At 40.6% G+C, this 26240-nt stretch overlaps 1 protein-coding gene across 3 annotated transcripts in view; it reads left to right on the top strand.

The window, feature by feature from the left end:
- Nucleotides 1–26240, top strand: part of RASGEF1B (RasGEF domain family member 1B) — a 642014-nt gene that overhangs the window by 50827 nt on the left and 564947 nt on the right. For all 3 annotated transcript variants that reach the window (XM_078445987.2, XM_060654774.2, XM_060654773.2), the window contains one exon: nucleotides 20248–20336. In XM_078445987.2, coding sequence (XP_078302113.1) covers nucleotides 20290–20336 — 47 coding nt within the window. In that variant the 5' untranslated portion in view covers nucleotides 20248–20289. Of the gene's footprint in view, nucleotides 1–20247; nucleotides 20337–26240 lie in introns of those variants that run through there.

Below are 26240 nucleotides of genomic sequence, written 5' to 3'. Positions count from 1 at the left end.
GATTTCTTTATTTCTGCCCCCCCCCCCCACCTCCAGGATTTCTTTTATGCATGCACTCACACACATTTTTTTTAACACACACTTTACTCTAATTTCCTTTTCCACTTATCAATGTCAGAGACATTTTTCTATGACAGAATGTAGAATTCCACCTCCTTCTTTTAAAGAGCTTCTTTAGTGGGTACCTATGATTCCACTACATGAATAATCCATCATTTATGTTTGTGTATTCCCTTACTGATGGATACTCAGGCTTAGAAAAAATTTTTCCAGGTTTTTACGATTCTAAACTCTGTGGCCAACATGCTCATTTGTTGTCTTAGTATGTTGTGGATTTACTTTTTAGCCTTAAATCTTTAATCCACATGGAATTTGTTTTGTGCAAGAGGTGAGGTGGGGATTATAGTGATTTCTTGACTTTCCTCATTCAAATGATTACCCACCTGAAGAGATTCAGTCTCCAGGCACCCAGGTAAACACGTTGCATCTGTTATAGGAATACATTAAAAACTGTAATAATGGGAATCTCTATGGTGGAAAATGATCGGCAGCATGTTGAGAAGAGGTAGCAGAAACAGCAGGCTCTTCCAGTATGGACTAGAGCAGGGAGCTCTGCTTTGGGGTTGGAATGCTGCATTTTAATTAGCAATATTACTCCCAAATGTTTAGCTGCAACAGTGGGGGGATTAGAGACCCCTGCCTGCTCATCATAATTCAGAACCTGAACATCAGAGTGTCTAATTAGATCTCTCTCTTGAAAGGTCAGCCAATGAAATTGTCATGTTGTGTCACTCAAGGTCTAGAAGTTACTCTGCTATAAGCTTGATGGATTTTTTTTTTTTTTTTAAACTTAAAAGTTGCCTGTTCACGTCTAGAGTCTCTTGGCAGTCTTTGCTGGATGGAGATTCTGGCAGGCCATCATGCAAAAGACCTAGGAAATCTTTCAGCCACTTAGAACAATTCTTGTCCTTTATATTATTTTTCTTTTATCACTTTGGACACTATGCTGCAGAGGACATGTGTATCATCATAAGCTCTTTGGTGTATATTCCTATTCACAAGGAAAACAATATTCCATTCAGTTTTTGTTTGGGGGCTTGGCTTCTATAATTGAAATTACTTGATGGGGCGTCTGGGTGGCTTAGTCAGTTAAGCGTCTGACTTCGGTTCAGGTTATGATCTAACGGTTCCTGGGTTCGAACCCTGCTTCTGTCTCTGTGCTGACAGCTCAGAGCCTGGAGCCTGCTTCAGATTCTGTGTCTCCATCTCTCTCTGACCTCCCCTGCTCGCGCTGTCTCAAAAATAAATAAATGTGAAAAAAAAATTAAAAAAAAAGAAATTACTTGAAATTCTGTAATTTCAATTAATTTCCATGAGAAAAAAACTCCAAATAAGCTGTGCTCTTCTGGAAATTTTATCGCCACACAGAAATTATTGGAGCTAGATTTTCTCAGTTTTATCAGTGAAGTAAGTTAAGGAACTACCTTCATTCTTTTAAGCCACTAGGATCTTAATTAGAATTCTGTATGGGGTGACAAGTTCGGGGGGGGGGGGGTGGGATGTGAATTATGGGCAATCCTTCTACACGACAGTTGCTGCTGTCTCGCTCCACTTAGCCCCTGCTAGAGGGGCTGCATGCTCTTGGATGCTCAGAGCTGTTGGGCTCTTAGCCTAAGGATCTGAGACTAGGGGGAGGGATAATCCAAAGCTGGAAATTATCCTTACTACAATTTCAGTTATATTATGGGTTAAGTTAGCCTTTGTGGGGGGTATCAAGAAAATCTTATTATTACTAATGATGATATTTTCCAAAGTGTGGTTGCATCAGAATCACCTGGTATTTAATTAAAATGCTGCTTGTTGGATTCCATCCCAGAGTCAGAATCTCTGGTGGCGGAGCTCAGGGATCTATTTTTAAGCCATCTCTGTGATTCCTTTGTGCATTAAAGTTTGAGAACATTTGATTTATAACATTACTTTTATGGGAAAAATGTACTCCTACTTCCAACCAGTCGGCTTCAAAGTGTAGCTTTGGAATGTAGCGTGTGGGTACGTTGGGGCTGGCACGTGTGTGAAATCAGTGGTCTGCGTGACCTTCACATTGTAAAAGTGTCAAACTAGGGGCACCTGGGTGGCTCAGTTGGTTGGGTGTCCGACTTCGGCTCGGCTCATGATCTCATAATTCGTGAGTTCGCGCCCCATGTCGGGCTCGCTGCTGTCAGCACAGAGCCTACTTCAGATCTTCAGATCCACCCCGCACCCCGTCCTTCCCCTGCTCACACTCAGTCTCTCAAAAATGAATAAACATTAAAAAAAAAAAGTGTCAAGCTAACAACTGGTGAGTAGATTATGGCTCAGGGTATTCAGCTTAATTGAGTTCTAAGGTATGGAGTGGAGACTATACAAAGACAGCATTGCTGCCAGAGTTAAAGCGCAGAACGGGGTTATTCAACTAGAAGGTGAAGGGACGAGAGTGGTTTAAACATCTGTATCCAGGCATCAGCTGGTTATTCTGCTCTTGGAGATTTGGATAAGAGGGTTCAAACCCTGGAGCCATCCCCTGGAGTGTCTAATGCCATTCCCAAGATTCCTGAAAATCTTGGGGGTCTTGGCTCCCAGGGTTACTTCTGGGAGAATCCCCTTTTTCCGTTTTGTGTCTTGGAATGGTCCTTTATCTCTGTCCGGTATGGTAGGCCCTTTCTTCTTGATCCCTGCAGCCACCAAGAGTTGTTTCATTAGTCAGAATCTTTATGGAAGATTGTGGAACCAAAGGTAGGAGTCAGCTTGCCACATCACGTGTCACAGAATATAACTTACAGTCATGGGTTAAACATTCCTGTCCTTAAAGGGAATTGGCTACACCACCACAAGGGTAAGTCTTCCCGGTCTAGCCACTTCCTATTGTATCCTAGCCTCTCTCTGCCTTGCTGCTTTTCTGCCTGCTTTGTCTCAGCCATATCTCCACACTTGCTCTCAGGAACTCCAAATTCTTCTTACTCTCTCATTCACAAGATGTCAACAGTCTAGAGCCCCCACTCCCAAATTCACAACCCAGGACAGCTTTTGCATACCCAATACCAACTGAGGTGCTTGGCTGAGCAAAAGGGCCAACCAGTCTTTTCCTTAAAAGAATTCATCCTCCTTAGAATACAATTTTGGGATTAACTAGACTTTTCCTAAAGTCTATTACATATTTCTTCCATGGAAACATTAATTCTGTCGAGGCTCTCCTGAACGCATAAAAGCTGAGAAAGAATCTTTCCTTCCTACATCATTAAAGAATCTTTTTTTGTTGGGAGATGCTCATCCAGAAAACATTAAGCAGGATTTTTATAAGGTTTTAAAAGGCAGGTGCACATCAGTGCACTCCCGTTAGTGAGCCGCATCAGTCTTTACAACACTTTTGCTAACGTGTTTGGGAATAGACCATTTCTGTTTGTAGCCAAATAAATGAAAGCAGAATCATTTCCCACTTGCCCCCAGAAAGAGCGATACCATTGCCAGGTGAGTGGCATCTACAGGGCCACTCAGGGCATTCTGTGTCATAAATTGTATTTTGAAAATAAAGCAACAGAGTCAAATTGTTTACAGGCAGTGTGCTATCTTTCCATCTTATCTTTTGTATGTCTGAGAGCTTTCTGTTTTACTCGAAATGGAAAGTCATTTCCCAGATGAGAGATCATTTTATTTAGTGCTCTTATTTTCTTGGTAAGTATTCTGAATTTTTTCCTATTAATTTCTATTTTTATGCACAGTGATTCTCAATTGGTGAGAAAATTATGATCTCATAATCTCTTTTCCTTGTACTTGCTGAATGATTAGCCTCATTTGCTGTGTGAGTTCCACTTCATGGCTGTGAAATGATGACTCTCCCTGACTCTGGCTAAGCATGTCGGCTTGATGGCTTTGACCTTTTCCACGAAAACAAGGGAGATGAAATGCTGTGACATGTGTGTAAATTGTCACTCAAATGGGGTTATTTTGGCTAACAGCTCGAAATACATGCTTTGCTAAACTCACAGAAGGTACCAGTAGACTGTTTTGTGTTTGGGGTTTTCTAAGGCATCAGAGAGTCTTGCAGTTTTTAAGCAAGGAGAAAAAAAAATCCTGATTAGCCGTTAAATACAAACAGTAAATTTACAACCTGAGTCACAAGCTGTGTGAATGACTGCATTACAGATTCCCACAAAAAAACCCTGTTCTTGAATCGTATAGTTAAATCTGCTTCATCTGCACTGCCGTAGATATTACTTCCCCTGCACTTAATTGGGATAACTGACAAATTCAGATTCACAGCATTCAGTAACTCCAAGGGATATATAAATATCTCACCAAATCCATTTAAATGGTATTCTGGATTTGGTCAGGGGTCTCACTGTAGTAATTTGCAGGTGTGACTGATATTAACTTATAAATTTCCTGTGACTGGTCCTTTGTTGATTTCAGGCCTCCCCCCTGTTTGATAATGATTGCTCAGCAAGCATATTTTACCTTCCTTCTCTGCAGGCCCTTTATTGCTTTGAGACGTCTCTCTCTCTCTCTCTCTCTCTCTCTCTCTCTCTCTGTTTGTATGTGTGTGTGTGTGCATGTTTTTAATAGTAATACATGAGACAGTATTTCCCACTGGAGCAGATTCATACAAGCTCGTGGAGCCATTTCTTACTTGGCATATTTCTCTCTTCACTTGGTTGTACTTTTTGTGAAGGGGACCTGGGCTCTGACTGGATAAGCAATGCCAAAACAATAGGGACGGTGTAGAAATATACACATGCTCTAACAGTCTGTACAGCATTGCGCTTGGCTGATAATTCTGTGATATGATTGTTAGTAATCACCATTAAGATGGGGTTGAAGTCTAGCGTAATAATCCTAACATGTTGCAGTAATGGAGCTGATAGATTTACATATGGGTGAAAACGAGTGGTTTTTAAAATTCGTTTTCTTTTTCATGACTGAAAGCGAGATTCTCATTCCCTGACATTAGAATATGATCTTTCTATCATTTGTTCTTTTTTTCTGTCACTAAAATAGTATTCTACATTGTTCATGGTTGAATTTCTCACTGCTTAATTTTTGACTTTCTTGAGAGACATGAAAAAATGAATTGTGCTACAAACATGTAAGATTATTTAAGACAGAACTGCCTGGCTTGTGTTATTAGTAATTATTGTCCTCAGCTAGCATCTCTCTGTTTAAATAGAAATCTTTAGGGTATTTCTTACTGCAGTTAGACTTAAGCCATTTTTTAAATTAGTTTAATTTAAGTTACATTTATTTTATAACCAACTTTATCTTTTCACCTTCATTGAGGCATTATATTGACAAAAATTATATATATTTAGGTTGTACAATGTGATTTTTTAATGGTATGCAATGTGATGATTTAATATACATATACTTCATGAAATGATTATTGCAAGCAAGCTAATTCCTATCTATCACCTCACATAGTTACTTTCTTTTTTCTTTTTTTCAATTTGAGCCATTTTGGTGGTAAAATGAATTAGCAGTAGTATGATCCTGTACATAGGGATGTGTCTTTTTTGTTAGTAATGAAGATGGAAGACATTTCTAACATTCATTATTACTGATGAGCATTAAGATGGGCATAAAACCTATCTCAATGAGATAAGCATTAAAATAAGGATGAAACTTCTAATAATAATAATGGCCATTATGTAGCAAATAGTTAATACTGAGAACTTATTATGTGACAGTCAGTGATGTAACTGTTTTATGTATGTATGAACTCATTTAATCTGCCCAACAACTCTATGGGGTAGATTTTTATTATCCCAGTTTAAAAACGAGAACCCGAAGAACAGAGAGGTTAATTAACTTGTCTGAGGTCAAGGAAGCCACAGAACAAAGGATTGTAGAATTGCCAGATTCAGAGGGAAACACACACACACACACACACACACACACACACACACGACACTCATGCCATACTTGCTTTCTTTTTGCAATATTGGGACATAATTACACTAAAATTATTCATTGTTTATCTGAAATTCAAATTTAAATAAATGTTCTGTGTTTTATCTGGCAAACCTAAACCTAAATTTTCTAGCTTCAGAGCCCATGTTCTTAACCTTCATGCTAATTCTGCCTAAAACCCGGGCTTAACTGATGAGTGTTGACTTTGCACATCTTAGGTCAGTTCTTTTTTATATCTACTCAAGCTTTCGTTGTTCAAGAATGGTCTTCTTTCTAGAAGTAGGACTTACTATCTATATTAGTGAGAATATGTAAGTTAGCAAACATATACTTTTAATTCACTCTATGTTCAGCATTGTGTCAAAGATTAATAAGGCATGGTTTTGCCCCTAAAAGAACTCACAACCCAGTAGATGAGATGGGTATGTAAAAAGCTAATCCTATTACTATATACTAGTAGCTTTGTTGGAATATGAGCTGTACAATCTCGTAAGAAGTTTGGGGAAAGCATCTTAGCGTAGGGAACATTTGAATTGGTCCTTGAAGGATGAATAAGAGTTCATCAGGGAAAGAAACTATTGGTGGGAAGGAAACAACATGAGAAAAGGCAAAGTTATGTGAAAGTTCATGGTGGAATAATTTTTTTAAGGTAAGGTCCACATGCTCTGCCTGATAGTGGGTGATCACTGCGGAGTGGGATATGGCCACAAGGACTTCAATGCTATATTCAGAAAACTTACCCTGGACAACTGGAAGCCACTGAAGATTTTAAAATGGAGAAGTGGCATGATCAGAGATGTGTTTTAAAACCATAACTCTAGAAGCAGTGAGACAGACTAGAGAGGAAAGGCTATGGGTCATGCATTTGGAAAGGACAGCTGTGGCGTGGACATGCAGGTGGGTCTTGGGAATGGCTGAATTTGCTCAGGAGAGTATGCAGACAAGGGGAGGGGGCGGTCTCAAGTCCTGGGGACATTGACATTTAGTTTGGGGGTAGGATGAGAGAAGACAGAAAAAGAGAATAAAAAGGGCAGTCACAGAGCAAGGAGAAACAAGAAATGGCAACATTATGGAAAACATGGCATGAGATAGTATGGAGGACAATGGGTTCCTCAACAGGGTCAAATAGTATGTCCAAAAGAGATGATGCCATTGGGCTGGACAACTGGGCCATTTTTATTTCCTTAAAAAAAAACTTCAGCTTTAATGGGCCATTTTTGTTTTTTTGTTTTTTTTTGTTTTTGTTTTTGTTTTTTTGTTTTTTTTTTTTTAATATATGAAATTTATTGTCAAATTGGTTTCCATACAACACCCAGTGCTCATCCCAACAGGTGCCCTCCTCAATACCCATCCCCCACCCTCCCCTCCCTCCCACCCCCCCTCAACCCTCAGTTTGTTCTCAGTTTTTAAGAGTCTCTTATGCTTTGGCTCTCTCCCACTCTAACCTCTTTTTTATTTTTTCCTTCCCCTCCCCCATGGTCTTCTGTTAAGTTTCTCAGGATCCACATAAGAGTAAAAACATATGGTATCTGTCTTTCTCTGTATGGCTTATTTCACTTAGCATCACACTCTCCAGTTCCATCCACGTTGCTACAAAGGGCCATACTTCACTCTTTCTCATTGCCACGTAGTACCCCATTGTGTATATAAACCGCAATTTCTTTATCCATTCATCAGTTGATGGACATTTAAGCTCTTTCCATAATTTGGCTATTGTTGAGAGTGCTGCTATAAACATTGGGGTACAAGTGCCCCTATGCATCAGTACTCCTGTATTGCTACTGCTGGGTCATAGGGTAGGTAGGTCTATTTTTAATTTTCTGAGGAACCTCCACACTGTTTTCCAGAGTGGCTGCACCAGTTTGCATTCCCACCAACAGTGCAAGAGGGTTCCTGTTTCTCCACATCCTCGCCAGCATGTATAGTCTCCTGATTTGTTCATTTTGGCCACTCTGACTGGCGTGAGGTGATATCTGAGTGTGGTTTTGATTTGTATTTCCCTGATGAGGAGCGACATTGAGCATCTTTTCATGTGCCTGTTGGCCATCTGGATGTCTTCTTTAGAGAAGTGTCTATTCATGTTTTCTGCCTGTTTCCTCACTGGATTATTTGTTTTTTGGGTGTGGAGTTTGGTGAGCTCTTTATAGATTTTGGATACTAGTCATGGGCCATTTTTGAAAGCAACATTGACAACCTCTTCTCTGTGGCGGTTTGGATGTGGTGTTTGCTACAGAATGCAATTCAAATGCTCTAAGTTGCCTTCAAGCTGATATTCTCCAAGAGTCCATTTTATTTACATGATGCTCCAGCTTCTGAAATTCTGAATTATTGTGCATAAAACAAGAAAAAAAATTATATGGGAAATATTATGGTCTAATACCAATTCAGAATACTTCAAGGTATAAGGACTTTGGCTATTTCTCAGTGGCATCAGAGGAGATGTGCTCCCGGTGTTGATGGAACTCACTCAGCTAATCCACTTTGCTGGATCTCTGACTATTTGCTCCTCCAGATCCTCTCTTTGTTCTCCTCTAGGCCCAGGAAGATGACCTGAAAGTACTGCCATAAGGAGATCCCCTTGCCTTCTGGCTTCTTGGTTGGGTTTGCCCAATGGGGGGAACTAACAGGATGTTGGAGAGAGGGAGGATTGGGGCGTCCTGCTTCCTCCCTGCTGGGCTACCACAGGTTGGCTGCTTCCCTCTCTTGAAGGCCATAACTCCAGAGTCAGGCATGGACTTTCCCAGAGCTCTTCTCCCTGGGTTCTGATAAACCCATGCCTTATCCTTGCCTTTTCAGGCCCTGGGTGGTAATCTCTTCCCTCTCAAATACTCCCCCGTGTTATTGGCTCCAGTGTATATGGTCACATATGCTTAACTGACTGAGCCACTCAGGTGCTCCTGTGCCATCCTATATAAATAGAAGTTATTACAATAGTAATCCTACTTTTCAGTGTTATATCATTATTAGGATACTCTGTCTCTAGCCCTACTTTCCAACTTTAATTCTTTTAAGGAAAAATATGAGGACCATTTTTTGATCAGGATGGTTTAAATTTAATCTTATTTGTTGCAAACACTTTATGATCTCCTGAGTTACCTTACAATCTTGTGCTTTTGTGAGTGTGAAACATACCACAGAACCATAGTTTTTGAGAGGAAATCTGAAATATATTCTAAACATCACATTTGATGATGATAATTTTTTTTGTTCTGGATGAGAGTATCTGAACATATTGTGAATAGAATAAGCAACAGAGGTCTGACCTGGGTAGAAAGGGTCATGTAAAAATGATCCCACTAGCATCTTAAATGCATGTAGACCTCAAAGACATGTCCACTCCTATACATGTTCTAGTGGAGCGTCATTACACCTTACATGGCAGAAAAGGAAGTGGAAACTGTATGAGTCTGAGTCCCAGGGCTAGAATGCACAAAACTGGGGCTGGAAATTTAGGCCTCCTAACTTTCACTTTCATGATATGTTATCCCACCTTTCATTCTGGAATTCTACAACTCCGATGGTAATGTTTGCAGCCACGTTGAGGGAGAAAGAAGCCAGAGAGCCTGGGGTGCTCTGCGGTCAGTCTCTTTAAATTTTGTTACTTGCTGCTGGTGAGAAAGAGTTAATTTGGCAACAAAGCCACCATAAGGTTACATTCATCCGAGAACCATGTAATTGGAATCCAACCTAGTGTTATAATTAACAGATACAGCAGGATCCTTATCTGAAGGGCAGGATAGATGTTGAATTCAGAGCAGAGGATGAATGTTGAATTCAGAGAATGAAGGCTGACTTACATCTCCTGTCCCTCTCTCTTTAGCTTGTTTTCTTGGTAATTTTCACCATCAACTCAGCCATATTTATGTTTGATAAAGTGATTCTTACTACTCTAAAATTCTTCAAATGGTCAAACCTTTATTTTGACTTTTATTTGGAAAAGATTTGTAAACAAACAACTCTAGGACCCAAATGAATACTGTGCTCAATTGTAAAATTTAATGCAGTGAAACTAACAATTATAGCAACACTGCCATCTAACTCAAGTTAATCAATAGCGTCTTAGTTGCATTTGTACTTGAGAATCATGGCAGTGGCAAATTTACTGCTGCGAGCTTGAACTATGGAGAATTAATAATGATGGCATATTGTCCTATTGATGCAGCTCTGGTTGCCCAGCTGGAGTAGGGAATGATGGTCTGGTGCACTTTTTATGGCTCATGCAAATGAGTAGATAGTTGTGGGAATAAAGTTCTCTTCTTGATCTATGGCAGGAGATAGCTAGTCTGCAAGAGTTCATTTCAGACTGTAATTAGTTTATTCATTAAGGTTGGGGAATTCAATGACACAGCTGCATGAGGTATCATTGAAAGCTACCTGAACATATGGCAGAAGGATAATGCAAATTTGGCTCCTGAAAGAAAAAGGCAAAATGGTACAGCTTTGTGCTTTTATTTTATATCCTACAGTGATTCTCTGAAAGGGGGTGGTGAGTTGATTACACTCCAAACCTCTTAATATATGTTGATTTTAGATGGGGGGGGGGTATTTATTTTCCTGGAATGTTATATACAGTGCATATAAGTGTTTATAACACATCCCCACACACATCCCTAGACATCTAGATATATACACAAGAGACTGAATGCTACTCTTTGCTCCCTAGCAAGAGAGACTAACACCTATACCTGTTAATAATGTTTCTATCTCCCCTTATGTGTTTAGAGTTAATTAGCAATATAACAAAGTTTTAAGTTTGATTAGAGATGCATATACAGAGGTGAAATGAAACTATTGGTTACGTCCAACTTCTGTTAAGACTTATAGGTATTCACACATAGATGTAAAAATTCACCCTTGCTGGTGAAATGCAAGCACTTGGATAGAACGTATTCTCTTAAGTCTATTTTTTTTTTTTTTGTACCGTAAAGACTAATCTGACTTCAGACATACCCAGGGTTATAAGGTTTAAAATCCATATAACACTTGACTTGCAGAAGCCAAGGCCTGTAATTCAAGTAGGTTATAGAAAGAATCAAATTTGCATTGTGGAAGGAAGCCCAGTAGGTTAAAAAAAATGACTGGAGCAAAGCAAAACTTGATTTGAACCATTACACCAAACCATTCTTACTTACATCTCTCTTATATTCTTCATATGTCACCAATAAACACTCTAAATGAAAATGTTATTGAAGTCAAAGCATTCAACCAGGGAAACAAACAGGTGTGGAATTGTGACAGATCTCTCATACCTTTGTTCCTGGCAACTGATTTACTCCATAATTAGTGTCAAAAGCTATTTATTGATGACATCATGTGCTCATAACACTAAGGATTTTTCTTCTTGTGACTCTCAATCCAAACTGATGGATAACCCAGATGAAACAAAATTCTTCTGCCAAAACTTGGATGTTGATTTAGGAAGGAATGCACAAGAATATGCAGTAAGTTGATACTAGTGATTGTTTCCTGGGCATCTGATTGATTAGAAGGAAGCTTTATATCCTATTCTGTAGTTTTCTGTATTGTATAAATTTTGTTAAAGTGTGTGTGTGTGTGGGGGGGGTTGCTCTCATAATGATTCAAAGTCTTTCATTTTCAGGAATGTAAAATCACTTCTGTGGAGAACCTAATGTCTGTGGTTTGTGGCTCTGAATGAGAGGTGGTTGAGAGAGGCAAAAGGGGACAACCACAGCTGTTAAGTGGTAGCTCAGGGAGATGTTAGGGACCAGAGTGCGGTTGGGATCTGAAACTCATATGTGTGTCAGAGCAAACCCAGCAGCAAATTCAGCCAAGGGATGGGTCAAATTAATTGAACACATGAAGAATCAAGTGATGATAAAATTGAGGTGTTGGGCATGTAGCGTAATCTGGATCTAGTCTGATGGTGGTCCACGAGAGCTGAAATGAAATGAATCAGGAGTCAGATGGTGCAGTGCTGGAGTCAGGAGACCCTCTTACATAAGACAGCTTTCCACCTCACTACCTCCCCCCCCCCCCAAATTTCATATCTTTAGGTAAAATATTGCCCATAACAGAGAGAAACCTACTCAAATGTACGTAAGAGGAGGCAGTGGAAACATGTGGGTGGCTCAGGGAGTACAGACCTTGACTCTCTTTGCATTAATAGAGCCTGCTGTTAACCTCAGGAGAGGAGAAGCAGCAGAGTTTTGCACCTCCCGGATCACACTAATTTACCTGGGTTGTGTTGTTCATTTAGAGTCTAGACTGTTTTGTCCTTCTCATTGGGGGATGGTGAAAGCTATTCCTTTCTAGAAAATGTGTTTGCTAAGGGGTATCTATTGACTGATTCCTAATTACTCAACCCTCTACTGATGTTTTGTGTATGAAGAAATAAAAGTTACGACCTCTGCCTTTGGGAATTTTATAGCCCTTTTGAGGGGCCAAGAGATACAATCATTTATTCATTTTTACACTCACTCACTCACTATGCTGGATGCCACATCTACGACAATAAATGAGTAGAAACATCCTTGCCTTCATGAAGACTATAGTCTAATGAATTACTTAAGTGATGCAAAACTTCTGTTTTACTTGCTTGCTCCAAATGCCCTACCTTCTTGCTTAAGTCACTTTTTGTTTTGCAAATGCAGAGTAGAAGAAAATTAAACAAGGCCTGGTACTATTAAAGCTTTGTTAATTTTCCAAAATGGTTTGAGCACATTTTCTAGTGTCTGGTGAAGAATTGTGATAATTAAAATTCAGCTATACTAATTAAAACAAGTGAACAAAATCTGTTTAATGTCCCTTTCTCACAATTTTTAATTTCCTTTTTGCTTACTCCTGACTTTGCAGAATTTTGTAATCCTCACTGGAGTTGTCCTGTCATTAGGGAAATTTATGAAGTTATATAGTTCAGTAAACCTGAGGGAATTATATATCAGTAATATTTGAATAAATTTAGGTTCCTTTGGGTCAATTCCTTTAAATCAATGAGTTTAAGCTGATAGGTTTTCTGAAAGTCAACCTTTCAGAAGAAATTCTGACCAATGTTTATTATCTTAATATGTTAAGGTTAGAACTGAGTTTCCATAGAGTTCCCCAAATTTCCTCAGGAATGAAAAGCTGTATTTGTGATATAAAATCAGATACATCAAAAGTACCCAGAAGATAGACAGGAAGAAAGAAATCATACAAACTACTAATAGAGACTGTCTCTGGGTGATGAGATCATGAGGTTTTTGTTTATTTATTTACATCTTTTTATATTTCTGTGTCTCAATTTTAACATATGGGATATTTGGGGAAGAGTAATGATAGCAAGTTCTAACCACTTTCATGGATTGAGATTGCTGCCAAATGTAAGACTTTTTCTTCAAAGGCAGGTCTCAACTTCCTTTCAAACAACTTGAGATGGAGGCATCCTCTGGCTCAATTTGTTTTATAAATTGTTTTATTTATTAATTTAGAGCACTAAGTCGTCAGGCTCTACAGAGCTAGTTTGATTGAATAAGGGAGAGCTTAGCTTCATCTTCCTAATTTAGTCCAACTTTGAAAAATATAGTGCTGCCTTGTGATTTAGTGTAATATTGATTTGATGATTTGATTGATTTTGATTGTAATATTGATTTGACGATTTTGATTGTAATATTGATTTGATGCTAATAGCAATAGGAACAACAATAACAAGTAATGTCTTTACAAGGTGTTGAATCATAGACATGGGGGAGTTTTGAGGGAAATCAGATTTCTACCTGTCAGTGTAACTTTCAGCTCCACTCCCCACTCCAGAAATAGGAGAAACTTGGTAAGTTGTTCCAGGTGAAATGAGAGAGTTCGGGTCTGGCTTCATGAGAGCGGGATAAAGGTTCAGGCCATAAGGTGTGTGCCTGAGAAGGGGATGGGATTTAGAATCTAAGAGCTGGTTTCAGTTCCTAGCTCCCTCACTGAATAGCTGTGTGACCTTTGACAAATTATTTAACCTTTCTGAGCTTCCTAACCTATGAAATATGGAAGGCAATTTCACCTTTCAAGGTTGCTTTGCGTCAGTAATGTGCATAAAACGTTTACCATTGTGCTTGGCACACATAGCTATTTTTGGAACGGAAGAAAGATGCCTATAGGTGGAAAAGTCCTCAGATGGCTTAATATCCCTGATTACCTAATTTGACAAAATCAACCTTTCTCGAGAATAATTGTCAACTCTGACAGGAAGTTAGGAACTTTGGTAATACAGGATGTATTACAAAGCACTATTGGGATTTAGAATCTTGTTAATGACATTGAATGGTTCTGCAAGCAAGGAATGAGTACTGTTGCCCAAACACCAATTAACTTCACCCCTCATTAGTAATGTGTGCCTGCGGACATTATTTCTTTTGCTCTATCTTATCTCACTAGGATGCCATCCAAGAGAACACTTAAATAAAAATCCAGTTGTCATGTGTTGCTGTTAGCAGAGCAAGTGTAAACACCATTAAGGTTAAATGTATTACACTAACCTCAGCTGAATGAGCGACAAGAAGGCCAAGAAGTACTCCATCTAAGCTGAGGAACAGCCGATTTTAAATGACAAAAGGGAACCTTCTAAACTTAGACCTGGGTTTAATTAGGGGTGTTGGGCATTCTTACCTGAAATCACAAGAGTAACCCGTTTAAAGTTACTCCTTCATTTGGGCGCGTTTATGACTTGTGATTATTCTTCCTGCTCAAGATGACAACTGAGGATATTTTATAGCCTTTTCTTCCTCTTTCTCCTTTTTCATTCTCGTCAAGAATTATTTACTGAGCATCGATGATGACCAAAACACTGAGCTAGATTTTGAGAGAGTCAAAAGTATAAGACAGAATCGCTGCCCTCCATATCTGTGCGGGCAGCTTAGTTATAAATAGAAAGGACAGAATAGCCACAGTAGAAGGTAGTTTTTGATGAGGAATGGCAGATGAGTTTCTATAAAAAATATTCTGTGTTGACAGGTTAGTAAAAATAGAGATTGAGCCTTTAGCTCCTTCCACCTTTAATAGGTGACAACATTTAATTTACCTTCAGTTTTCCCAGACCACAGTGGGTACTGCCTTGATCTACCTTTTCTACAGGAAGTAACATCCCAAGGTGTCACCTGGACCTTGAGAGCCATGGCCCATTAACACTAATGAGTGACTTATGGTTAAATCCTCGTGGATCCTGCTGAACATCTCCCTGAAGATATTGGTTCACATTTCATTTCAGTGGGCATCACACCAGCCTGCACTGAAATTGCTTGCATCATTTAACCTGTAAAGGTGTCCAACAAACCTATGATTTATGGTTTGGAAAATATTCAGCTTAGTCCAGGTTGTTATTGAAAATTTCCCGGTTTCTTGGTTACGGTTTCATGTTTTGGTCAAATACAATTATAAATTTCCAGGCCCTTCTTGTTTCCTGTAGGACTTGGGTCAAGATACTTTACATGTGTAATAATACAACTTTAAAATGACTGTTGTAACAATAATAGCATCATGTAAATGTACTTCTGAAAGCTAGAGGTTTAAGTTAAACATCCATGACAATTGAGTTGCCAGACTGTATATTTTTGTCATTATAATGATTTGTAAAATAACCATCAGATTCACAGGCATGTGGGTGAGCAATTCTTCAAATACTTTCATGAACAACCCAAGGGAACACACACACACACACACACACACAAATCAAATTCCTATTTCCTACATAATTTTGAATAGTGTTTATATTAATTGTATCTATCTTGATTGTAAATGTGATGTTAGGAAACATTGTTGAGATGTGTAAGTCAAGGTCAATAAGAAGGTGTTCTTTTATGTGGTTTAGCCATGAGCCACAGCTTGAGGGCTCACCCTTCTACGGCTAATGAGTCTTCTCTCGATTATCCTCTAAAGCTGTAAGGTTCTAAACCTTTGAACTTCTGGGGAGGGGGTGGGCAGGTTCTTTGTGCTTGCCTGTTTGCCCTTTTGTTTGGGGAACTGGTCCTCACCAGCATTTCCTAACAAATAGAGTCCCTGTTGTACTCTGGCTGTTAGATTGGGAGCCATTAATAATTGGCAATTTGTAGCTGTCATAATGATGCAGGGGATTTTCCAGATGGCTTTTCCCTTTCTCTTGAGAGGGACTAAGACTTCTGTTTATTCTTTTTGATGGGGTTTTAATCAAACAGACATTGGTCTTGGCCCTTGACCCTGGTAGGGACAGGACCTGGCTGTCTCATCTCTGGTCAGGGGACAGGCTCACATGCTTCTCAGAGCTCTGGCTTTCTGATAAAGGGACAACTTCAGGAGGGTGGGAGTAAGGTGTATTAGGATGGAGGTGGTAGAACTATTGGGGTGTTGCGATTGTAAAGTTGAAAAGGAAAAAAAGAAGGAAAGAAATGCCCATTTTATTTTTTAAAATGGTGAAACCAGTTGTTGAGGGAACAAAAAGTAGGAAGATGAGAATATCATGTTTCTTTTGGGTCTATCTTTACACTACTCGCAGGCAAGGTACTTAAGACAAATTTTTTTTTTGAATGTCTATTTATTTATCTTGCACGTGCCTGAGCAGAGAAGGGGAAGAGAGAGAGGGAGAGACAGAATCCCAAGCAGGCTCCTTGCTGCCAGCACAGAGCCCGATGTGGGGCTCAATCCCAGGAACTCCAAGACAAGTTTAAATTTGGAACAAAACTGGTAGTTTCTGCTATGAAGTTTTATAGCAGGTAACCTTCTTAGCTCTTACTTTGTTCTCCTTCTTGTCCAACCACAGCTCCCACCCAACCTTAAGAAAAAAAAAAAGGGCTGCCTAGGTGGCTCAGTCAGTTGAGCGTCGGACTCTTGGTTTCTGATCAGGTCATCATCCCATAGGCGTGAGATTGAGCCCTGTGTGGGGCTCTGAGCTGACAGCGTGGAGCCTAATTGGGATTCTTTCTCTCTCTTTCTGCCCCTCTCTCTAGCTCTCTCTCTCTATAAAATAAGAAGAAAAGAAAAAAAAAAAAAAGGAATTTACCGTCAAGTTTTATAGTTGATGTTACCTGAGCAGCATTATGCCTGAGTGGGGAAAGTGGTAGTTGGGAAATGTCTTTCCTGTGAAACTGACGAATGTTCCAGTGTCAAGCTTCCTTCTGCCTCATAGTTCTTGTGCATGGGCTGCCCTTTGACCCCGATCCTGTTCTCTGTGCCATCACCGAGGTCTCTGCTTAAACATGACCTCCTTGCCTACTTTCCCTGACCTGGTCCATCTGAATAAGATCCTCCTCTCCCTGCCCTGCTTCCTTCTTCCTCATGGCCCTCATCAGCCCCTGGGTAACTGCTTATTGTCTGCCTCTCCCCCAAGAAAGAAAGCTCTAGGAGGGCAGGGCCTATCTTCTACCGCTACATCCTACCTGGTGGAGCTTCACCTTAGGCTCTGCATGTACAACCTGGGCCTATAAAAACACAGCTCTGCCTTGTTTGTGGCATTATCATAGGTGCTGAATTCTGTGCTGTATAGCTGTTCACGTTACATTTCCTTTTTTAAAAAAAGTTATTTATTTATTTATTTATTTTTAGAGAGAGAGAGAGAGAGCATGCATGAGCCGGCGGGGGGTGGGGGGAGGTGGGGAGAGAGAGAGAGAGAGAGAGACAGAATCCCAAACAGGCTCTGCTCTGTCAGCACGGAGCAGAATGCTCTGTCAGCACAGAGCCCAATGCGGGGCTCAAACTCACAAACTATGAGGTCATGACCTGAGCCGAAATCAAGTCGGATGCTTAACCAACTGAGCCACCCAGGCTCCCCCACATTATAACATTTCTGAAATCAGGATACACATTAAAAATTTACACTTAATTAGTGGTTGCCACCCATCAAAGTCACTACTAAATTAATGTACATCTTGTAACTAAATGTGCCTTAGAATCAAGGAAACTGTTGTAGACAGAATGCCCCCCTCACCACCCCATGCTGCACCCCAGAGATGTCCATGTCATAATCCCTGAAGCCTGTGAATATGTTACCTTACATGGCAAAAGGGACTTTGCAGATGTGATTCAGTGAAGGATTTTAACATAGATTATCCTGGATTATCCAGGTAGGCCCAATGGAATCATAATCATCTTTATGAGAGGGAGGCAGGAAGGTCAAAGTCAGAGAGGAAGATTTCACTATGGAAGCAGCAGTTTTAGTGCTTACAGGACCTCAAGTAGGAATGCAGACTCTAGCAGCTGGAAAAGGCAAGGAAAGGGATTCTCCTAGAGCCTCCAGAAAGAACACAGCCCTGCCAACCATTTTAGACTTCCATCTCCAGAACCATAAGATAATAGATTTGTATTGTTTTAAGCCACTAAACTTGTGTTGACTTGCTCTAGCAGCCATTGGAAACCAATACAGGCATGTTATAGACAATAACATGTATTACATTCTGGAAATTTTTGATGTCCAGCTTTGTAATCTTCTTGGGCATTGCTAAACATATGTCACAGACTCTGTCTTTCTGGTAAGACAATGTCATTGATATTTCAGGATCTAGACAGGGTGCAGTTGTTGAATCTTTTGACGCCATTTCACAGATATTGTCAGTGTTCCACCCATATCCCTTTGACCTACTCCAGATGTCAGCTATAGATAGTTCTTATATTAGAATGACCAGTCATCTCAGTTTGCTAGGACTTAGGGGATTCCCAGGACACAAGACTTTCAGTGCTAAAGCCAGGACATTCCTATGCAAGGCAGATGGGTTGTTCACTCTACCTGTACATGGGATGTCTACCTGCATGTGTTGAAGACATTCTCTGGCCATAGGCCCCTCCTCATCTTCATACATGGTAGAAATTAACACTACAGAAGCATCCTACAAATAACAAGGGGTGAGAATTGATGGATATGTGTCCAGCTTCCCTGCCTGTCTGTGGCAACATTCCGAGGCATATTTCATGCAATCACCTAGAGGGCCCCCTCTGGGATTGAGCCTGAATTGCCTACTGTGCTCATTAGTGACACTCTTATTGACTTGTCTTGTTACCTTATCTTCAGCCCTCACCAAGCTTCCTGGACTATTTCCCAAATAAATTTTTTATACCCAGTCCTTGCCTCAGGATCTCCTTTTGGATGAGCTCAAACTGGAACATTACCCTAGGCTCAATCATCTTATGTGATAAAGTCCCAAATCCTTCACATGGTCCCAAACATCTGGACTCTGTCTTCCCCTCTAGCTTCATCCCTGCTGCCCTCGCTCTTGCTCACCCATATCCAACCACATTAGCCAGTAATCAGAATCTAATCTGTTACAAATTCCTTCCTCACATAGGTCATTTGCACTAGCTCCTCCTGCTTGAATGCTCTGCCAAAGTTGTGTTCATTCTTTAGGTCCTCAATCAAATGTCACTTCCTCATGGAAGTTTCCCTGGCCCTCCAGACGATGCATGTTCTCCCTGACCCTCCTGCACTTTTCCCTCATGGCACTTACTACAGATAAAATGAGTTCATTATTTTATTGGAGGATGATTATTTGTTTATGTGGGTCTTGCAAAGGACTCGAGCCCACTAAGATTATACGGTGTGGATGTAAGGGAAAGCTTGTGGGGGGATGACAGGAAGAAGTGTCAGTGTCGTACATGTGTCCCTGTCCTCTGGCCAGCTAGCTGATGTGTTCTGGGTGAGGCATAGCTGGACAAATTGTGGTAAGTGCTCTAGGAGAAGGGCCCTGCTCTTTATCACTGTACATATTTACAAGGTAACTTGGAGGAGACAGGGGACATCTAGTCAACGTGTGACAGGGGAAGCTTCCTGGACAGAGAGATGGCCTAATTACACCAGAGCTTAGAACTCTCAGCCCAATTTTTAAATGGAAAGCCCTATCCATTAAAAAAAAAAAAAAAAAAAGAAATTGAGGCCATTCTTTTAATATAAGTATATTTATTGATAGGTTTATACACGTAACACTGTCAAGCTAAATGCCAAATGGTAGAGAAGCTAAATTTCTTTTTTTTTGACATAATCATAAACAAAACAAAATAAACAAACATAGAGATAAATATTTAAAAATAGAAGTTGTACAATTTCTTTGCACACCCTATAGATCATTTTGTGTGGGCCCCGAGGTGCACCCACCTCTCAGTGGAAATTACTGCTCTAGCACAGTGCTTTCCTGAGCAGAGTCTGATATGGTAGGCCTGGGTGGGGCCTGGGATGCTGCATTTCCAACTAGCTCCCAGGTGATGTCAGTGGACTTGGTTTGTGAACCATACTTTGAGTAACCTGGCTCTAAAGCATCTTGTCATCCAAATATTCATAAGCCACTGAGCTTTAGATGCCCAGGTTAAAAGAGGAATGTGACATATTCTGTTATTTTGGAATGATTTTCTTGTCTCATGCTTTGCTATTTCCAGGCAGAATCAGCGGAACGTGTGTGACCTTCACTGCATTGTTGAATGATTGCCCATCAGAAAATACAAAGATTAAAAGACTACTGGGCAAGGTAAAAGTTTGTTGACTTTATTTCTCCTGGCCTTTAAAATCGAATTATCTGTTCCTGTTCCTGCAAAGACATGGCAAAAATGAGCCCATAAACAGGCTCCCTGCTGGATGCTTTTCATGTGCCATTTCAATTCATATGTGTCTTTAATGGCAGAAGCCTGTCTGAATACAAAGACATTCACTATGTGTGCATGTGTGCGTGGGTGTGAGGGAGAGAGAGAGAGAGACAGACAGACAGACTGACTTGGCCTTCTCTCCTGACCCTCTCTACCAGACCTGTTGTGAGGGATAGGGCAAATCATTCAGGCTACGTGTGTGTGCTCAGGGATGCAGTGAGGATTTCCCAGCTAGTGACAGACTCTGAGTGATTTGTAGGCGTTTGTGTGCTGATTGTCTTGCCCTCTAGGCATGAGCTGTGTTGTATCAGGAGGGCAAGAGGGTTCCAATAGATTTAATATTCCTTGTATGAGCTTCAACCATCTGCCCGTCAGCTCTCAGTGTGAGCATAATATATGTTTCCAGAATAAAACACAAAGCTTGCTTTTTTCCCTCTTTGCCCCCCACCTCTTTCAGACTTTTTTCAGTTTGGATCATTTGTGTTTTCCTTCTCTTTTACGGTAGGTTACTAAGGTCACCCTCTCTACAATTATATTTACCCTTCCTTTGTTTTCTGATGCCTCTGGCATGTTTTAATAAATGGTTTACCTTTTCCTGATCACCATGTACCCTCTACAGAACTGTATCCTTGAAATTAATAAGGATCTGTGAAATCTTCTGATGCGTGCATGAGGTGGCTGGGGTTAAACTGTAGCCATTCCCAATGGGTGCAGATTAGACCCTTGACATCTACAGATTCTTCCCTGGCTAAATCTGAATGCTGTTTTCCTGAGGGATGAAACTTTAACCTTTTTCCTCCTTTGCGGGAAATCTTGTGACTGTTGATGGGCCTGTCCTAGTAGCTATAGCTCATTGCAGGACTAAAGTTATTTGGCGATTGGGTGTCTTTGAACCAGAACTCTTGTGTCATTTAAGGTAATTGGCAAATGGGAATCTTAAACTCTGAAATGGATGAAAATAAGTGAATCCAATCAAAGCAAGTTCTTAACTTAAAACCTCACTTAAATTGGAGAAATTTAGTGGGAGATTTAGAAAGGTTTTTAATTTATATGCAAGTTGGGTAGGAAACCTACTGGGACTCTCCTTGCTTTTCCCAGCAAGCAAATGTCAGGCAGGGGTGACTAACAGAAAGTGAACTTGGAATATTCTCTTGTGCAGGCTTGAGGGCACTGGGGTCAAAATTCTTCAGTTATGCTCATTTTTATTTAGTCAGAAAAATGTGCATGTTTTTGGATGAGACAGTGTATATTTAAAAACTCCTTCCTCTTTAAACTCATTTCACATTTGGCTTTTCCTACAGGGGGAGCTGAAAGAGGCCAATCCCTTGCCGCTCTTCTAGTCTAATGATGATGGGATGTAGGGAAGGTTGTGGGCTCTGGAGGGCTACCTGGATGCCTGGCCAGGCTCCATCTCTTTCTAACTACGTGACCTTGGGAAGGTAATAAACATCGCTGCTGTAGTTTCCTCATTTGTAAAGTAGGGACTATGATTGTGTTACCCGAAGGAGTTGATAAGATGATCAAATATAAAAATGTATAAGAATATATGCAAAGTGCTCAGCACAATGCCTCTCCTATATTGCCACGTTGGTTATTGTTACTGCTATTACCACGGAAATGGAAGTTGGAGAAAAATGGACGTGTGGATTCCACATCATGACTTGTGCTGCTTGGCTGTGGAAAATGTCTGAAACACACCTCTGCCCACGGAGAATTGAGAAGTTGGGGCTGATAGGGGAACAAACAAAGAAGATAGAAATGATATTTTTTCTTTTTAAAAAAAAATTTTTTTTAACATTTATTTATTTTTGAGACAGAGAGAGACAGAGCATGAACGGGGGAGGGTCAGAGAGAGAGGGAGACACAGAATCTGAAACAGGCTCCAGTCTCCGAGCTGTCAGCACAGAGCCCGACGTGGGGCTCGAACTCACATACCGCGAGATCGTGACCTGAGCCGAAGTCAGACGCTTAACCGACTGAGCCACCCAGGCACCCCCCAGAAATGATATTTTTTCAAAAAGCTTTGGTTTAAATTTGTGGCTGCTATAGAACTCATGGAAGTGTGCGGTTGGATGGGAACCATTCCTTCCTTTCAGGTTGGCACAGGATTAGTCTTGTCCTTCTTCCTCTCAAACCCCAGGTGTTAAGATTTGGTCTGACTTTGAGTTGTTTTTGAACTTGTGGGACTGATGGAGTCCTAGGGATGACCCTGTCCAGAGCTCTTTACTCTTGCTGAGTGTCTAATGCAGAGCAGATCTGGGCCTCTGTGGATAGTTAGAACTGAACCAGCCTTTAGCGGGATGGTGTGCTTCTGGCCAGAGCTGACAGCCTGTCTGTTCCTTTGTCCCATCTGTCTTTCATGGGGACTTTCATAGATGTAGGTCACACTGGTTAAGATGGTGGACCAGTCCTGGGAGGGTGTAAAGCGATGAAATGCCAAAATAGCATTTACCTCCATTTGGATCTTCAGCTTTCTAGCGAATCCCATAGAGGGTACTTTCCCTGTGGAAGACCCAGGTGATCACAGGTTTAGCTCTATCCCTACAGCAGCCCTGCTCTTTAGCATCGGCTCCCTTTCTCTGCTCCATTGTTCGTGGGCTTTGTGGCCACCATGCTCCTGGGTGGTGCCATGGTCGTGGCCCTGATGTTCCTCTGCCTAGTGTTAGCTACAATGCTACTTGCTGCTGCCCATTGATGCACTTGGCACCCAGGCTCCATATTGGTGCCCCACTTCTTTCTGAAGTGAACTTTGGTTCTCTACCCTTGAGCCAAATGGTTCCTAAGGGTATGGTGTAGCCTTGATGTACTGTGGGTTTTGTCACTGTTATGCAATATCAGTCTTCTTATTGTCACTGGTGTTGTTTGGGGCATTACCACTGTCACTGGCACCATGATGAGCTAGACGTTTCCCACAAGCACAGTGACTCTTATATTAAGCCCCAAACTGAAGGGGGTGGGGGGGGGGAGATGTAGCTTATTCTCTTAGTTTCTTATCATACCTATAATATTATAATTTTCCCATTTATTGATTCAATTTCTCCAGGCTACACCTCTCTCAAGAGTCATAGTACAAGTTCCCTGCAGGGCTGAGTTGGAAGCTGATTGATATCACACTGAATGGCTTAACCCCTTCAACAGCTTAACTTCCTTTTGTGTTGAGCATCAGCCAAATATATTGACCTAAACCTTGAATCTTTCCTGTGTTAGAATATGCCACCCTCCCATCTTAGACACCCAGGGCAGGGCTGGGAAAGCCAGAGTATTTCTTTGCTCATTGAAGAGCCTCTGGCCACCAGCTTCAAGTATTCTGCAGAGATTCTCTCAGGGAGTCCCATTACAGCTTTGTAAACAAATAAACCCTAGCAGCTGAGCCAGGACTAAAACCCCAAATTCCTGCATCAGGAGAGTAGGCTTGGCTGTGATGTGGGAGTGGTACTTCAAGGAAATGATGCTGAGCTCTTTTCCCTTCCTCCAACACATACATATAATCTCTCTCTCCCTTTTCTTCTCTTCTGTTTTGCACCTAGCTCAAAGAAAAATGCTATTTTTCAGGGAAAATCTCCTCCCTGGCATGATTTAGAGAAGGTGTAGAGTTTCACACAATGGGCACTGAGTAAATGACTTAGTGGAGCTTGTGGGCTATCAGGAGATTTAGAATCTGGGCCCTGCTCTGCCAATATACTAGCTGTGTAAACTGGGTCAAAAGCCTTAACCTCTCTGTGCCTCTGATTCTGTAGAGTGGAGTGGGGGGGGGGGGGGAGGAGAAGTGGTGGATTGGACTAAATTCTTAAAAACACTCTCTTTTTGAGGGAAATGAGCTTCTAACAGCTAGTGAGGGAAAAGGCCTAGTGTGTATCAGGCTTTTCCTCCCCTTCTTGTTGGCAGAATGGGGGCCCGGACAGAAGCCACATACTTGCTTGTTGTACCAAGAAAGAAGTGAGGCAAATACGAAGTTTAAATCAATAACATGACTTGAGCACAGAAGATGGAACTATTTTCTTCCAAATTGTTTTGATTGCGGCCAGTACCTGCTGTTTGGTATGAAATCCATTCAGATCATCAAAAACCCAAGGAGCATACAGTGCATGAAAAGATGTTGTAATTGGCACCATTGTAACTCTGTACGGTGTGTGATCTTAGTGCGAGGAGGGAGGATTGTAGGAAAACTTGTAATCTAATTTTCTTTGTTGTAAAATAGAATGTTACCATTGTATTCCTGTGGAATAATAATTATAACATCTCAGACAAATAGAGCGTCTTTCTCAGGAGGTGCTTAAAGAGCTCAGTAGACCTTCAGTCAGCCTTGTAAACACAGTGAAACCTGGCTTGGTTGCATTTCTCTCGACTGAAAATTCCTATTAGACAGCATCTCCCCTCATCCATCCTACTGGGATAAATGATTTTTATGCTGGCGAGGCTGACACCCCGAGAGACACTGAAGTGCCTTCTGCATCATCAAAGAATTATGAAACCTTCAGTAGTGTTTCAGTGTTAATTGCAATTGATGACAGCCTAATTTTTTGAAAAGTGGTAATTCATGTGTTGCATAGATGATAATTAGTCAGAATAGTTGATTAATCAGACTGCTCTGTTTTTTGACCATACTGAAGTACAGTATTTACAGTAACTGCAATACCGGCTCTCCCTGAGAGCCACGAAGGAAGCAGGATGAATTAAAGTAGCATTCTTTCTTTTATTATTATTTTTTTAATTGCACTATAGCTGATATACAGCATTATGTTAGTTTCAGGTGTACAACATAATGATTCGATATTTGTCTATATTGTGAAATGATCACCACGATAAGTCTAGTTAACATTCAGCACCACACTAGGTACAGAATTTTTTTCCCTTGTGATGAGAACCTTTACAATTTATTCTCTCTTAGCAACTTTCAAATGTTCAATACAGTATTCTCAACCATAGTTGCCATGCTGTACATTACATCCTCATGACTTGTTTTCTTTATAGCTGTAATTTTGTACATTTTGACCCCCTTCCCCATTTTTCCAACTGCCCCTACCCCATGCCCTCTGGCAATCACCAATCTGTTCTCTGTACCTATGAACTTTTTTTTTTTTTTTTTTTAAGATTCTACATGTAAGTGGATCATACAGTATTTGTCTTTCTCTGTCTTATTTCATTTAGCATAATGCCCTCAAGGTTTATCCATGTTGTCTGAAATGGCAAGATTTCATTCTTTTTTTTTTTTTTTTAATGCTTTTTATTTATTTAAGAGAGAGAAAACGCATGTGTGCACAAACCAGGGAGGAGCAGAGAGAGAGAGGGTGAGAGAGAGAATCCCAAGCAGGCTCTGTGCTATTAGCACAAAGCTCAAATCGGGGCTGGATCTCATGAACTATGAGATTATGTGAGCTGAAATCAAGAGTTGTATGCTTAACCACCTGAGCCACCCAGGCACCCCAATATATCATTCTTTTTTTATGGCTGAATAATATCCCTCTGTGTGTGTGCTTTATTCTTCGACTTCTACATTAGTTTCTAAACTAAATGAGAAGAGAAAATAGGTAAGTTATAAAAATAGATTATATGTGCTGCTTATGACTTTGCCATCCTTAGGGTCATGGCTATTATTGATAACTAGACTGTTAGCTCTTACAGTAAAAGTGAGTGTCTTTAAAATTGAATTTTAGGGGCACCCAGGTGGCTCAGTCAGTTAAGCGTCCGACTTCGACTTAGGTCATGATCTCACTGCTCCTGAGTTGGAGCCCTGCATCGGGCTCTGTGCTGACAGCTCAGAGCCTGGAGCCTGCTTTGGATTCTGTATC

The sequence above is a fragment of the Panthera onca genome, chromosome B1, assembly GCF_046562875.1.
Source record: "Panthera onca isolate mPanOnc1 chromosome B1, mPanOnc1 haplotype 2, whole genome shotgun sequence".
In the NCBI taxonomy this organism is placed as follows: domain Eukaryota; kingdom Metazoa; phylum Chordata; class Mammalia; order Carnivora; family Felidae; genus Panthera; species Panthera onca.
This window is presented reverse-complemented; position numbering and strand designations above follow the sequence as displayed.